The 17,357-nt window shown below is 36.0% G+C and overlaps 1 protein-coding gene across 1 annotated transcript in view; it reads left to right on the top strand.

Moving 5' to 3' along the window:
* The window catches only part of DMD (dystrophin), a 1,204,567-nt gene that overhangs the window by 739,848 nt on the left and 447,362 nt on the right, over positions 1–17,357 (top strand). The window contains 1 exon segment of the mRNA XM_009334780.1: positions 4,127–4,302. Within this exon segment, the coding sequence (XP_009333055.1) occupies positions 4,127–4,302 (176 nt within the window).

Below are 17,357 nucleotides of genomic sequence, written 5' to 3'. Positions count from 1 at the left end.
TAATTTCTCATTTTTGTTAAATCTTAGAAAATAAAAATAAATTAATTGAAGCAAAGAAGCATCGTATGAATGTCTTGGCAGTTTTAAGTTATTATACTAAATTAGTTGAGGTCATTATCAAAGTGTAAAATGATCTGTATGAGAGGTAGAAGTCCTTTAATATAAGAAGTCCTGTTTTTGCAATTTTGAGTCTGAGAGAATATTTAAACCTTACTTTAATGATGTCATTCCCTGCTTACTTATGCTTGGGAATGACAAAAAAGAAAAATTGAAGTGATGGGTATTTATATTATCATCTGTTTTTCTTAGTAGCTAAAAATGCAACATGTTGAAAACAGAAAGTACATAGAAGTATCTGCAATCCACTCAAAATTGTAATTAGCTCTGTGTGTATGAATATGATGAGGACTTGTCTTTTCTGAGTTGTTTTATTTTTAATAGTATATAAATATCTCATTTTTAATTAAGTTTGTTTACTCACTCTCTTCATAAAGTGATTAGAAACTGTATAATTGCAAGTATAAGTATCTCGGATGGCCTTCTGAGTAAGGTGGGAACCCAAAGGGCAACGTGCCCTTTCGCTTTGCCATTTCTGTATGAAGGGGTGAAATGTCAAGTGAAACTACAAGAAGCAGATTCAATGTCAATATTCCTTCTGTAGCAGCATAAATGGTAAGGCTGTGCGAGGCAACTTCTGGCAGGCTCCCAGCACCTTGCCCTCATTGCAGGTGTGTGGCAAGGACAGAGGGGGAATAAACAGGGAACTATAGCTGTTGACAAGTTTTAGATACTGGATATAAGTTGTGAAAAGCATTTTTGTGGCTCTTAGCTCTGGGATGAGTGTGTGAAAACATGACTTTCAGCAAAACAGTTAAAAACACTTTTGCCCACTTTATAAAAAAATACTTTTTAAAAAAACTAAATGTCTTCATGGGTTGCTGTGCTTTGTGCAGTACCCAGTATCAAGAAAAATCTGCTTTTTCTTAGGCTGTGGAATCTAGACAAACTTCATCAGCACATGTTTCCATCTAATCATGTGGAAAGTGTCAAATTCATAGATGACTTGGGAAAAAAATAATCTCAAATTGGGTTCTTCATGGTGATCTGAAATCCGGATGCCTTCTCTCATGTTCTGGTGGTAGTTCACATTTCTTCCTATGCATCCTGTGTGGGGTTCCCATTTCGGCATTAGGGATTGTAAGTTCAAAGGCCATCTCCACCACTGAGCTAGCTATTTTCTTTTTTTACTTTGTAAGTAAGGCCTATTGCATAATATGCTACAGGATAAATCAGAAAATCCCTTGGTTAATTTCATGTCAGTTGAAATAAGTGTGGAAATCATGTAATAGTTGCCTTTTTTTTTTTTTTGGTGTATGCTGTATGTTGTATTCACAACATTTAAGATGCTGTGAATGCAGGAAAAGGGCTCAGTTAGAGCATTTAAATGGGCTTTTAATTAGCATTTCACTTTATAATAGTATACTGACTGGTGATTATTTCTGTCATTTAGAAAAGCCGGTGCAGAGGTAACCTCTACTTTCTACAAATTTTAATTCTAAAAACTTTGGAGTTCAGGAAGTAGAATTTCCCTTCTTAGTTCTCCTTGCCTTGATCTCTTATTCCAAATGATCAGTCCTGCCGCATATAAGTAGAAGCTTTGTTCTGAATTATTTCTTCTGTAAGTGGTATAGATCTTAAGTTCATACAAGTGCATGCAATAACACAATTGTTTCAGGCGCCTCACTGGAAATAAGACACTTATTGTGATATATTTTTCCTCAGACTATACATCTTATTGTTATGATTTACCTGTGTAATGTTCCCTACTGCATAATGCAAAGGCTCTAGCACTAAAATCAATGTGAAATACAGTGAATGTGTACAAAAACTAGATGTTCATTTTAAGCTGGGCATTACCGAAACTGAGGTGTGTACTGGAAAGACCAATGACTTTTCAGCCTCACAATAATAGAGAATATTTGTATTTAGGCAAACTACCTGACTGTTACTGCTATTTATTCCTAACAGTGAATCATGTACCTGAAAATAGCAGCCAAAGGGTGGACCAGGTATTATTGTATTAATGTGCATCATAGAAAGGCAAGAAAATCTGATACCTCAAAGTAAGATGCTTTTCTGGGTCTTAGAAGATCTTGCAGTTTCTGCTACAATGGTGTCTTAAAATCTTACATGTTCCACAGGCAAAGCAAAGTGTGCTGGGACACTTTGGGCCAGCAGGGTGCTTGATGAGACGTGATTGGACTGTTGTAGCTTGCTAGGATCCTGCAGAAAAAGTTTTCTCAGCCTATCAAAACATAATAAAACAGTATGCAGATTACTGCAACATTATGCTCATCACAGCTACTCTTTTATTCTGAAACTATGGGATGTGAAAATAGTTTGAAAAAAAAAAACAACAGAATAACAGTTTTTACTGAGAGGTATGAAAGACAGGAATAATTTTGGGGGAGTTCTCTTCTACTACAACCTAAAAGAAACTTTAAGAAAAACAAACAGAAAGTATAAGAAGATTAAGCTTAGTCTCGACAGCGCAAACCTCTGCCTTGGCTACAACTCCTGTCCAGGACTGTGGGTAAATGCCGCAGCGGCTAGCTGACGTTGACCTCTGTGCCCCAGGTTGTAGTGGTGTTGGTCTTCAAGCTATCTGTGTAAAATTTGTGCAAAAGCTGGGACAGGGCATGCAGCTGACTTTCTGCAGTTTAATGAATTAGTAGCTGGCAACTGAGATGTGGTTGTGTTAAAACAAGTTAACTTCAAGTGTGGTTCAGTTTGTGAACTTTCAATCATAACCTCATGCCTGAAGATCTAATGGACAAGATATATTAAAAAAAATGCATGAGTAGTAGTTATGTTCATCTTTTACATTCCTGGAAAGCTGTATCCTGCCAATTTTAACCAGTTCATGGTCAAATTTAATTTAATGTTAATATGCAGATTTACTAACTTGGTCTGTAATTTATGTTATGTGTTTAGAAAGAGAAAACAAGCATATAATGTAGTTCCAGAGTATGAGATGCGAAAATATTTTTTTTTTTCCAGAAAAGGTAGATTCAGCATTTTACTTGAAAGCTCTTGTAGGTAGACAGGATTCAGACACACTTCCTGAGATTGTGAAACCTATCGTTAAGTATGACTCTCACAGTGTGGATTGTTGAAGTTATTTCAGTTTCTGCTTGTTTTAGCAGTTAAGTGTTGAAAATGATTTTACACTTCCCTGCTTGTACATTTTGAGGAATTCAAGGAAAAAAAACCTCATGCTCTACTGATGATTAAAAATATGAAAAGATTTATTTCCTTATTTATAAATATGAACTTTCTTAAACAGGCATACAGTGTTAAAATCTAAGCTACGGTTTCAGAACTGTGTTGTTTTTAAACATGAGGTAAGGTAGCTACTGGTATGATAGTTTTTTTAATAATAAAAGGTGTAGAAAATGTATCTTAATGCATTTAGTAAAACTTGAAAAATGGTCCATCTTGGTTATCTTTTGGTAGCTTTTCATTTTGTAGTGTAAGTAGAAACAATGTAAGTAATACTTTTCTTTAGAAGTGTAGTTCCCCACAACCCTGCCAAAAAAACCCAAAAACCAAACCCCAAAAAAACCACGAGGGAATGGATTATCAAGCTTCTCACAACTGGAGACAAACGTTTTCTTTAAGGGAATCAGGAGAAGTACTTCAAACAGTCTTTGCTTTCTTGATATCGCTTATTTGTGTTGATAACTAGTAGGAACTCCAAACACTGTGCACTTTAAATTTTACAATGCTTCGTAGGCTATTAAATAAACATGGTGTATACCTTTGGGGGTGTAGAAGTAAATTTATTCACAAGTTTTACTTACTAATTGATCTGCAGAATATTACTGTAATGATCTCTAGCAGACAAGAATACAGGAGGGGGAAAAAAGGCTGTAGAGATGCACTGAAAGGTACTTGTTACAAAAACATGAGATGTCTTTCTGTCTACTCACCTTTGGATTTTTCATTTGGAATTCAGAGGACAGCATAAACTTTCACCTCTTTCCATCTGGCCGGTACGTGATGAAGCACTGTGTTTCACGCTTGACATTTTTATGAATACATGTATGTGTTGGGTATTTTGCAGGAGCTTCAGGATGGCATTGGGCGACAGCAAACTGTTGTCAAAACATTGAATGTAACTGGTGAAGAGATTATTGAGCAGTCATCAACAGCGGATGCTAAGGTGCTGAAGGAACAACTGGAAAGTTTGAATACCCGGTGGCAGGAGATCTGCAGACAGCTGGTAGAGAAAAAAAAGAGGTAGGTTAAAAGAGAGCAAAAATATTGCAAAATTATTTTTAGTTATTTTAGATTTGCTTCCGACTTAAACATTCAAAGGAGCTCTCAACTTCTGGAGTTTTCATATTCATAATGAATTAAATTTCACATCCACTATCATTTGTTTAATTCTTCTTTTCTACCTACTCCTGTCAGTGACCACCACTCCCTTCCATACTCCACATTTTTATAATTCCACTCCTAATGTTTAAAAAAACCAAACAAGCATACATTATTGCTTGATTAGAAGTAGAACAGATTGGAGCTTCATTTACAGAATTTACAGTTGATTTATCATCTTTCTATTTGATAGTATGTCATTAAAATATCTCTGTAGTACTAATAATACCTTAGCTAATTGATACAGTTAATCCTAATCTAATTCACTTCTCATCATTAATGCCACTAACATCTGCATTTCATAGTTTGGATAAAAAGAATGGATTGGTTAATTTAATGTTATTTATAATCACTTTCAGATCAATTTGTTTTTCTCATGCAGTCACAGGGAGCTAGAGCATTTGAGTTACAGATAATGCAAAAATGGTTTGACTTCTTTAAAAAGAGAATTTCCAATTGGAAAAAAAAATATTTTTGTTGCTGTTTATACTAGGATTTATAAAAACATATGTTCTTAACTTAGATGTTAGGCCTAAATTGATATGACATTCTGCTTTAAAATATAGTCACTGGTAGAGCTTTCTTCATGCAAGTTTTTTAAAACCCAGAATATTCCTTATAGAAGTACGTTAATGAGTGCCAGAGATGTACTAGAAGAACTAGTAGTGTGCAACAGTTTTGTTACTTCTGATGTATCATGTGACATTTTTTTGATTTAGAGCCAATGGGGGGCAAAAGCTGTGAAAACGTTGGCTGGAGTGGTAAGGGAGTGTCCTGAAAGGTTATTATTAGTTTAATCATGATTAAAGCTTCACTTGGAACATGTTAAAATAAGGAGATGCAACAAGTAAGCTACAGCTGTCAGAAGCTACAGCGGTGCTTTAAATATTTCTTCGTGCTGCATTTCCAGGTGTTCATGGTAATGCTACTTGTTACCCAAGGGAGTCCTTGGCCTTTATTTAACACACTAAAAGCTGTTCTTTTGTACAATGGAAACCCATCTGTGTTTCCAAGCCTTAACTTGTTATGTAAGTGCTAACACTTACAAAACAATAACACACCATTTTAATAGCCCGGTAATCTGCTTCGGCAACACAGAAGAAAGAGATTGGTGGTTGAGCTTTGTCTGAGAATATGAAATATGTTCCAGTTCTGGTAAGGATTGGTATTGTACTTTCCTTCATTTATCAATAGAAATGTGTATCTGAATGCTGTTTTGGCTCAAGGCGGTGTTAGCAGCATATGGAATTTCTTGGCACATTCTATATTTTAAGAAAGCCTAGGATCTGTTAAATGGGAATAATACAGTTATGTCCCCTAGATGAAGGTTCATAAATAAATACTTGCACACGCATTCCTCTTTTTGGTCTGTTTGGTTTGTTGACCGGTTGGTTTGTTTTCCTCTGGAATGACAGCTTGTGTAATTTTGAGGACAATGATTGTGGAGACCTCAGTTAGTGAACTCTGCATGAATAAATGCATTGCTGTGGAAGCAGTGCAGATAGTGTTGTGTTAAGCTGATAGCAATGCTTGAGATGTACTGTAGCGAGACCCGGGTGCATCAGGACAGAGGAGTTTGCGCTTCTATTCATCTCCTGGTCTTCCAGGCTGTGTCAGAGCCAGGGAATGCTTTTTGCTCCCAGATCTTGGAAACAGATCCTACCTGCAGTCTAGCTGCTGCCACCTCCCAGTACATGCTTTTTCTTCTTTCCTTCATCTTTTTACTCTCACAGACTAGATTTTTCAAAGGGAAAAGACCTAGTTGACAGGAATATGTGGTGTGTTCTAGCTAGGTCTCAATTATTGATGATCCTAGGCATGAAAAGACCATAGGCTTATCTGCTGCACAGTCTTCGTGCACTCTTGGTATCACGGGATTTTCATGTCTTTTATGCTTAGGACAACTAATGAACAGCTAAAAGTTGCCAAACTTGGTTTGGGGTCTGGTCAGGTTCGCTCTTTTTAGGACTTGAAACCCGTGTCAGCCAAAGTGCCTTAATTTTTCATTAAGAACAAAGCATGGGGCAAACAAGAACAGTTGAAGGAAGTGACCTCTACTTCCAGTCCAAAAGAGCTAATATAGTCACGGCATTGTCCGTTGCATGTGTTTGAACTATGGCAAATTTATTTAAGTATCTCAGTATAATATAACTATAATGGATCTGGGTGAATTAAAGTATTTTGACTCCTTTTTTCAGAATAGTTTTAATAGACTATTTTCCAAACGCACGCCTAGGCCAGTATGCTTATATTTTGGATCACTTAGGTTTTAATAGGCCTTTAATATTTCTCTATCTTTCCTAGAAATTAAAGTGTTCACGGTTAAAAGAATTTTATGATTATGAAGGGGATTCTAAGATTTTTGTTTAAGTCAATTTTGAGAATGAGAAAATGGAACCACATTTTAAAACCATAATGGAAGAAAGTGATGCTGAAGGGAGAGCAGACTGGGTAGAATATATTTTCATTTAATAATTTCAAAGAAAAATAAAATAGATATTAACATTATCAATCTACAAATCAGAAAACTGATTCTAAATTTTTAATAGGTTTTATGTTTTATTCTTTGTAGTCAATACATTGTGCTCTGCTTTGAAAGCTGATTCTCAGTAGCTCAAACAGAGGAGTAGTGATCAATTGAAATTTTATTTTCTATTACATTTTTTGGCTCAGCAGATCTCAAGATAAAGGAAGTGGGAAGAAATTAGCAGTTGAATGGATTCCAGAAATGAAATTCGACAGTGATTTCAAATTCAAGTGTAATGTTGCTAAGCATTATTTAAATGGCAAGGAAATTTTATATACTGTAAAGTCTGTTTTGCTATTGCTTACAAAGATGGAAGAAATTGATTTTGATAACTCTGCACATTTTACAGATGGGGCATAGACACTACCTTTTGGGCATATTTCTCAAGCCAAATTCAAACATATTCATCAGTTGGGGGCGGGGAGGGGGGGGGGGGGGATATTAAAGTAACAGAAACTAACATAGATATCTTTGTGAGATGCATGAATGTGAGAATTTAGCTGGAGGCAGGAGGTGTATGGTGATATTTTCAAGGATGCCCATGACATTAAGCTCTCCCAGGTAGTCAAATGCTGAGCTGATAGTGGGAAACTCCAAAACTGAGCGGGTGGGCAACAAGTGGCAGATGATCTTCATCACAGACAAATGTGAGGCAATGAATATTTCAGAGAAACAGTCTATACCGCGCTTACATGATGCTGAGCTTGCAAATGGTAGTTACAACTCAAGAAAGTGATCCTGGCATTATCACTGCCAGAGTTTGCATGCTCAGTATGGAGAGGCAGCCAAAAAAGCCATAAAATTTTAGGCAGCATCAGTAAGGGTATTGAGAACAAAACAAAAAGTGTTGTTTTGCTGCCATCAAACAGTGTGGCATGCTTACGTTGAGTACTGTGTGCAGATCTGCTCTCTGCATGTTAAAGGGTATGATGGACTTACAGAAAGTGTAGATGGAGGAAGGCAACTAAAATGAGCCAGGGTTTGGAGCGGCTGCATTGTGAGGAGAGACTAAGAAGCTTCAGACCTTCAATCTGGAGAGAAATCTCGGGAGGGATATGGCTGAGGTTTACAAAATTGAAGTGGTGGGTAAACTGAATGTAGAACAACATGTTATTCACCTAATTCTTCAATAGCAGAAGTAAAGGGTACTTGTTGAAACTGTAAGAGATTGTAAAATCAATTTAAAAATCACTTTTTTACATTATGTTTTCTGAATGTCTGAGGTTTGCTGGCCACAGAAGGTTGTGGAGGAAAATATTATGACTATAAAATCCTTAATCTAATCACAGTGGATTCTGTGGGAGTATGAAGTGGACGGACTGAAGTGGCCAGTTTTCTGTGCTGCCCTCAATTACCATGTCCTGTTAGCAATGTTGGTGGCAATCTGTTGGGCTAGCTTTTCTGACACACTCCAGCATTTTTCATGTTCTGATGCACTGATTATATTTCGGGGTGGGGGTGGGGGGAATCTGCAGAATTACTTTGTCAGTTTTCCTGAGGATGCACTGTTAAATGGTCTACTATTTATTCTGTTTGAGAACATAATATTATCACTGCATTGATAAAGAACACTGTAAATTCAAAATATTTCCTGTAACCATCATGAACCCTGTGGTTGGTTGGCTTGAAAAGAGAAGATTGATACATGATATAATTCTAAGAGTTTCAACATGTTAATCCAGTTTTCATGATTTGGAATAAATATTAAACTACCTATATAATAAGAACTGTAAAACAGATCAAAACCATGAAATTCTATAAATAACTGAAACTGATTGTAGGTTCACTAGACACTAACAGTAATCGTAGTGGTAGTCTGGCAGATTTAAGGAATAAGAATTGTTTGGACCATAGAAGAACAACTTAATTAAGAACAGACAAGAAAACAAACCAAATCTCAAAACAATTTGAGGAACCTGTACTGCCCTTCAGTAAAAAGAAGCTGTTTTTTAAGTTTTAAAAGGTCAAATGCTGATCCCAGGCAAAGCTCAGACTTAAAACTGGCTTTGAATCTCCTTTCTTTGGTACGGAAGATCAAGAGGTTATGCTTGAGTTAACGTTTGTGTAGGATGTTATCTTTCATTTGCCTTTATCAAAGAGTTTCAAAGCTGTAGAAATTTGAATTCAGTGTTTAATGTTTCTGTATCTTGCAGTTTTAATCCATCCAACTAAGAATTAGGTGAGAATGTAATTTTAGCATATCTAGTCATTTTATTTTACTGCAAACTTTGGAATAGACCAGGCAGTTGAATAAAGTGAAACTTGATTGAATATCTGATACACTGATAGTTACCAAATTGGGAATTTAATTGAGTTTTTGTTAGCATTTTGCTGCAAGCGGCATGTTTTGGAGAAGTTTGAGTTTGTACTCTGGAACAGTGTTAAACTGAAAGGGAGACTTTGGAGACTAGGGGAAGTTGCCATGGCCCCTTGAATAGATGCTACTAACCCCAGACAAAAGAGGGGGAAAAACCTGTCTGTTTCTTCCTCTTCATACTCCAGCAATCATTGTGAAAACAAAATCTTCTGAACTGAACCATCAGAAGACCTCTCTGCCTTTTTGTCCCCTGAGATGCATCAAGCCATATTATGCTGTGCATGTCTGTGCTGAGTCATGCCACTGGGACACTCGAGTTTCAGATGACTTAAGGAGGCAGTGGCTTGCCATCAGGACACTTGTGTGCCCTGAAGTGCCTGGGTGGTGGCAAGCCCCAGGGGTGCGGTGGCAGCATGGTGCTGCGCCTTCACTCCCGCTGCAGGAAAGCGTGGGCCAGGCAGAGCTAGTCAAGAGAATATGTATCAGCTGGAGAAGCAACATCTCACATAGGAGCTTGATAAGGTGAAGGCTTGTAAATGAGGTTGTCGACAGACTTGTAACAGTGGTGCTGGCTGGTCTTTGTATTTTCCATCTTTGTTAAAAATTTCTCGTTTAATTTTTGAAAACAGATGCCCAGAAAATAGATTCCTTCGCTGTTTCAGAAGTAATCAGTTTGGGGTTTTTTATTCATCACAATCTGACATTTGTTAAAATTGGGTTCTGTTGAATGGCAGAGAATTTTTCATTATTTTAGCTGCAAATACATTTGCACTTTTAATGAGCTTGAACCTGCAGACTGTCTGTTCGGATCTCTGCTCAAGCGAGTTTGAGGTAATTATGGAACGAATGACAGAACAAAGGCTGTTTACCAGAATACTTTTAAATACTTTTCTGAATGGAAAAACACCAGCCTTCTGTTCTAAGTAAAAAAATAATTGTTATAAAGTAAATATACTTTTTAATATTTTTCATACCTTACCTTCATTAAAGTATTCTTTTTTTGCCATAACACACTAGCTACCAGTGATTTGTTTCCTTCATCTGAACACTCAGTACATTGAAGGCTGTGATTAGCTTCTCATTGCGATTTAAAAGCTGGTTTAGGATGAAGAGATTTCATGACAGTTAAGTCAATAAATATATTTTTTATTTCCAACATAAAATTAGCTACGTATTGAATTTTCTGAATTTCTTTTTTTTTACTGTTGAGAGTTCTTACAGTAAATCACTAGAAAAGAATCACTCTGGTATAAATTTGCATTGTGTTTACAAGTAATGTAGCTGAACTTCTTACTGTTTAGTATTTACATCTGACTTTTCTAAAGTTTCTGTGATATTTTTCATTTCAGTTATTTTATTTGAAGTTCCTTACCCAAATGAAGCATATTTGCACATTCTTTAGAGAAAGAAAGAAAATTCATTCTCTCTTAGTAAATATTTTGTCTAAATTGTCAAGGTACTATTTTGGTGGCTTCTTAAATTCTCAGTAACAGCTACTAAATGCACTAATTCCTAATCTTAGAAATACCATAAATATAAAATCAACAGCTGAATGTTAAAAAAATAAAAAGGCACCAAAACATTATTGGAAGTGCAAGTGGGAATATGAGTCACAAGTGCAGATCTGCCCTACTCCTGTGATTGCATATTTTCTATCTCTAGCTGACACCTCCCAAATAAGTCCAACATCACTTGTGTGCAGTTACAAACTGTAAACATCTGATGTGTTTCACAAACTATTTACGGGTTGCTATGGTATTGGTATCACATTGTTGACTATGGAGAAAATACATGAGCTACAATATGCATTTCATATGGTTTCTAGAAACTGTAAATGAAAATATAAGCTTATGTGAAATGGGCCATAAATGTTTATGTAATAGTTAACCATTATAACTTTATAAGGATTAATGATAGTAAAAAAAATGATCTGTCCAGGGTATTTTGTGGACTACCATAAGGATTTGTTATTGATTCAGTTTAATACTGTTAGGAAAACTAATCCCTAATCTATGAAATACCATATATACAAAATGCTATTAAGAAAATTTTTTTTTTAATTAATTGAATTTACTACTTAATATTAAATACTGAATATTAGTATGTTCACTTCCAGAAGTATAATGTGTATAAAATTCATATAAACAGCAGTGCAGTCAGAATAGTTGACCAAGGGGCCTTATGAATTTAGAAATACAAACAGAAAGCTGCCATGTTTTAATATGAAAAACACAAAGTAATGTGCCTGAGAACAGCAGTCACATAGAAGACCAAAAGTTATATATAAAATTCTGTACGTCTCTGCTACAGTTTGAGAATTTTCCATCAGACAAGATGGGTTACGTTTCAGGGTTAATGAAATAAACCATTTGCTGACAGAGAAGCCGTTTAAAAGATCTTCGGGAACTTAGGCTGGTTTTAAAGGATAGGTAGGGCAATAGTATATAACAGCATGCAGACCTGTGCTGGAGGTGGATCGGCTTGGTTCCACAGGACCAGCTGGTGAAATGACATCTTATTCCTCAGTCACCTGCTTATCCAGCAAGATGTACTCCCAACTGCTTTCTCAAGAGCTGCTCGGTCCCTGTCTGAGTCAACTGGTGGCTCACACTCCTTATTCCAGTTTGCTTAGGCTCAGATTTGGAAACCCATGCTCCCTTAATAACAGTTTATTGTTAATTTGTCATTGCCGCCGTGAATTTAAACACCTAGAAATTACATGTATCTGTTGTTCCAAATGTAATTACGGTGATAGAAATCAGCTTGTTCAAAAGGTGCAATCAGTCATCGAGTTAAAACTTTTTATTTGATTACCTGGTTCAGCTAATATAGAGAGTGCTTTATTTTAGTGGCTTGCATAATACGATGCTTGTCATGCAGGATGTTATTTATAATAGAAGTAATGTTCTAGCAGGCCAAGAACAAATTGTAAAGTAAATTATGAAGTGCACCTGCAGCTCCCGTTAATTGCAATGGACCTTTTAATTACTATACTACATACTGTTCCTGACTAGGATAAGGAAGTAGATCTTTATGGAACATGTTTTTTTTGTCTGAATTCTTAAATCCTTCTGTGCACATATACAGATATATGTATGCGCGCGCGTGTGCACGTGCATGCACACACACACAGTAAACATCTCTCAAAGAATTCCTGGAAAGTCTTAGCTTGAAAACATCCCACATTGCTCAGATAATAAAACTCAATCCTACTGATCAACATTTAAATTAGTCATCAAAGTAAAAAATCTTTATGACTGCAAAAAGTTTTAAATGTTTTAAGGGTTGCAGTTGATTTCAGAAGGGTGATAAAACTGACAGTGTACTTAAGATGAAAAAGGAATCTTGCCAATTGCTATCTCTGCTAGGCGACAAGAAATCTTTTTGATTTCTCATTCAAAATATTATACAGCTCAATAATTTTGCTCTCTGGTGCATTGAGTTGAACACTGCCTTTTCTGTGCCAGAATTAACATATTTAAAGTTGTATCTTTCTCAGGTTTATCTTTAGGGTACCATCACATAATGCCTCCACTGAGCTATGCGTTTTACAAATGAGTAGAAGTGACAGGAAACCAAAAAAGTAAAGCTGTTGCTGAGAGCTCAGGTTCTGGGGAACCTGCTCAGGTTGAGGAACAGAGGTTTTATTGTGCGATTCACCACGTAGCAATGGATGACTGATTCGCAGACTTCCACGTAATCGGGGCAGAGGGGGACACTGCCTCAGAAAGATTCGAAGTTGTGCTTCTGCTTTTAAGATTACAGGGAGCTAGTTTTTCTTCATTTTTATAGTTACAGATCTCAGCGTAGATTAGCACCTGCCTCAGTTTCACAAAAATAAATGTTTTTATTAGGTAACCTATTTTGGCTTGAGAAGAGCATTTGACCTCTCAAGTACACAAACGTTTCTCAGTGAAGAACACTATAATAAATGTGGTTCTGTAAAGTTGGTCCTTCTCTGCATGTCCTATACAACCAAAATGGGTAAGTCTGTATGCATCAGGAAGGTCCAGATTTCTGGCTGCATAACAGTACTCTGTAAGAGATTCAGAGCTGTAGTACATAGGCATAAGAAATATTAGAGTTCAGCAGCATCAGGGCTTTTCATTGATATGGCTTGTATTTCCAGAAATCCTAGACAAACAACAGTTCCTGAAAACAGTCATGCAGGTTTTCATAAGAAAACTTAAGAAAAAAACAGGAAATTATGGCTGTTAATAGGCTTCTTTTGCTATTTATGGTGTTCACTTTTTCTGTATTTGTTTGTATAAATGTAAGTACATGTGTGTATATGTATACCTGTATTTATGTTTGTCTATATATGCATGTGTGTATATATATACATATATAAAGATATAACTAGTTTTGGAGTATTTTGTTGTTTTTACAGTAAGTATTTTCTCTTTTTTTTTCCTCTAAAGAACAATTTGGCATCAGTGGCTTGTGTTTGTTTAATCTCTAGGCAGTTACTGTGGAGTAGTTTGTTCATGAGCTTAAAAAAGAGCAGTAGTGGGCTCATATATCTAGTAAGTATTAGAATATACTGTGTTAAGAACAGAAGCAAATAAATCTGTTTGCTGATTCAGAATTCTGTTCTAGATCTAAAGCACGAACTTGATCTAGAACTTTTATTCAGAGCCTGTTCAAAGCAGCAGAAATTTGCCAAACATTTCAGTTAATATATTAATTTATTTTTAAAAACAGTATTTTCATGTTCTAAGCGTAGTTATGAATATTGACTTTTGTGTATTGAAGATATACTTTCTCTTTGGTAAGATGGTGAGTCATTTTTAAAGTAGAAGTTGTTATTGGACATCCAGTAGAGCAGTTGTTGGGTGTTTTTTACTGATGCCTATTTAACTATATAAAACATGTTTGGGAGACACTGTCATGTTCCTACTGCCTTTATTATCTACAGAAAACATCAATTTTTTAATTAGGACCCATTTTGACAGAGGCCTCTCGTGCAATATTTTCCAGCTTTGAAGCACTTTTGAAATGTAAAAATTACATTACATAACAATGATTGCATCAGCTTTGCTTATGGCTTTACAGTATCAACAATTCTCGTTCTGCAATAGATGTCTTGACTAAAAAGTTTACGCTATTTAATAGCACTGAGTTCCTATTTCTAAAATAATCACAATTATTACCTTTCCTATAGATCACCCTGAATTTTAAGTCTATGGTGAGGTGTGATTTTCATATTCTGGATCATGAAATCTTACATTCATTGGTCCTCTTCTTTGAATTCTCGGTATTTTAACTCAATTCACCAGACAATAAATCTAGCTGATTACTTAACTGATAAGAATCCCCATCTAGCAGGCTTTCATCTTCTTCTCTATTCAGAGCAAATCAATGTTACCTTTGTGAAAAATTGGTTGCCATTGGCCAAAAGGCTGTGGCCAAACATTAAAGTGGGTTAAATTCAGCTACTTAGTTGATCAAATAATTGTTCTTTCTAATAAATTGCAATTTAAAAAAAAAAAATCATTAAATCAATACAATTAAATAAATGATCTTATCAATCAACATTTTATTATAGCTTTGTTTTCTTTTTTTTACAATAACCTCATGGATTTGATTTTGAAACAGGTATTTTCTTGTCTGCACTTACAGCATGTGAAATGGTAAAAAGGAGCAGCTGTTCTTGAAGACAACAGTATGTTTAAAAGTTGCAATGTTAGCTTCTGAAAGTACCTAGAAATATTGGCATGATTTTTTTGCCACAGGAAAATAGGACACATTGTATGTTGGTTTCCAAAGTCCACTCATGTCAGTGCAAGTCTTTTCTCTGGCAATATAAAGACATGTAAATCCTTACTGCTTAATTCGTCTATTGCAAAAACCTAAACCTATTTAATGTATATGGGGGGAAAAAGAAAAAAGGTTTTGTCTAAATAGCTTAAATCAGGGGGAGATACAGCCTGAAGAGAGGAGGAAAAGCACAGCATCTCTATGTCTTTCTCCAGCTGGAAAGAGCTGCTGACCCCACTGGTACTGATCCCACAAGGCGGTGGCTGTCTGTCTGTCCATGCTGCATTAACTTCTGTCACAATGTGGTTGCAGCTCCTGAGGGACAGTGTATTCTGTTGTGAAATATCTTCTGTCCTGTGCGCATCCTTCAAAGTCTTAGATGTGTGGTGGTAGTTGAAAGTTAAAAGTGGTTTGGTATTTGTCAGTTATAACTTCCTGAAATCTTTGTAAACCTCTTGGACTTTCCATGAGGCCAGTTTTATTTAGTCTCTTTATGCTTCTCTGTGATCTGATTCTGCATAAGGACCTCTCCTGAGCCTTGAAAATCTGTGCTTTGAAGGCACATGTTTGGTTGTGAAAATTTTACTTCTGGATATCTTTGGGCTGTGGAGTACTGTTTAATGCAGTTCCACTTGCAGTAGAATTGTGAAATATAGATTGCTGAGTTAGTTTTTTTGTGAAGTACAGTGTACATGAATGAGAACACACACCACCCCCCCCAAGTGTGTGAAAGGTAGTTAATGACAGTGTTAATGTGTCCCCTTGCGGGCAGCCGGCTTTCCAGTCAAGATTCAAAGGATGGTGGGAATAGGGGAAAAATGTCATCTCCCAAGGTCCATTTCTTGACTTGTGAATTAAGGTTCTTTTCCACAGCTGTGCCCATCTTTGCTTCTGACCCCTTGACTGGTACAGTAGGTTTCTCCTTTCTTTTTCTATCAATACACACTTCCCAATAAGCACTAAAGAGCGTCCCCCTCCTTGTCTCCACAGCGTCTCTCAGTTTCTCAAGAGACAACTAAACCCTATACACCCATATTGCTGTAGCCTTAGAGCATGCAAGTCCTCACTATCTGGTTCTTGAACACTAGCTAACAAAAATTTGTCCTGTGCGAGGGTAGATTTAAATTTATTGCTTACCTAAAATTCCAGCTGCAATCCATATGAAATGCTTGAGATAATAGCAATCTATTGATATATCAGCTGAGAGAGAAAAAAAGCATCCTCCATTCAAACCTGTAACTGGCTTTTACTAATCTCCTTTACACGAACTTTGTATATTTATTATGACTGAATGCATGATTTATTATTGGACTTCATAATACTTAATAATACATTCTGCACTTGCTTTTCCCTATATATAATTTTTTTCAGCCATAATCACTGCAAATCCATTTCCTGAAAAAGTATTAAGAATATTTATAATTCACAACCAATATTTCAAGAACTTAGTGCTTTTTTCTTATCTAAATGCATTGAATTGTCTCAGGAAATAAAATATCTAGCACTTAATTGTAGATGGAGAGCTTTAATTATCCCATTCATTATCATCACGACTACATGCTTAAATAAATTCTACAAAAAAACATTAAACTTGAAGATAAACAAAGAAATAATGCTTCATATTTTAGAAATGATCAGAGAACATCTTTAAACTGTGCTGTAAAGAAAAAACCTTGAAAGTGTGAGCTACTTATTCAGTATTATTTGGACGCATCAATGCATAATACTGTTTTATAAGGTTTTTCTTGTCCAAGATATTCACCGCATATATTGTTGACGTTGCTACTTTCTTAGGTTTTTTAACTACAAAAGAAAGGATGGACGTAGGACAATAGTTGGAGACACTTTCAGAAAGTGTTTGGTTCTTGTAAATTGAATGGAAACACTTTTCTTTTTCCAGAACATCTTTGTAGTGATGTCTTCTTGCCTGGCTTTTGCCATCCAGGAAAGACTGTGTCACATGCATGGGGGCTATCATATCTCTCAGGTCTTCTTAAGACATGGCAAGTTTAGTGCAGCCAGACTGTGGAATGTAGCAGCTCAATAGTGAAGTCTGGTAAAGACTGCCATCTTTGGTACTTTACTCTGGTTTTTAATCTACTATTTTGGAGAGGGGTCTGTAGAGTCTATAGAGTGTTTATTCATTTAGTATAGCAACTCTCATCTTGCAAGGATGCCGTGTTAAGGAAATGCAATAAACACCAATAAGATGGAAGGCAGGTAAAGCACTAGCTAACCTTTTGCTAGTTTGCAAGTTGTGTAAAATAATAGTTGAATTGTATGCTCCTGGATTTATTTTATAATAGTCAGCGT

The sequence above is a fragment of the Pygoscelis adeliae genome, unplaced genomic scaffold (assembly GCF_000699105.1).
Source record: "Pygoscelis adeliae isolate BGI_AS28 unplaced genomic scaffold, ASM69910v1 Scaffold91, whole genome shotgun sequence".
NCBI lineage: Eukaryota > Metazoa > Chordata > Aves > Sphenisciformes > Spheniscidae > Pygoscelis > Pygoscelis adeliae.
The sequence above is the reverse complement of the archived record's forward strand: the minus strand, read 5'-3'. Positions and strand labels throughout refer to the sequence as shown.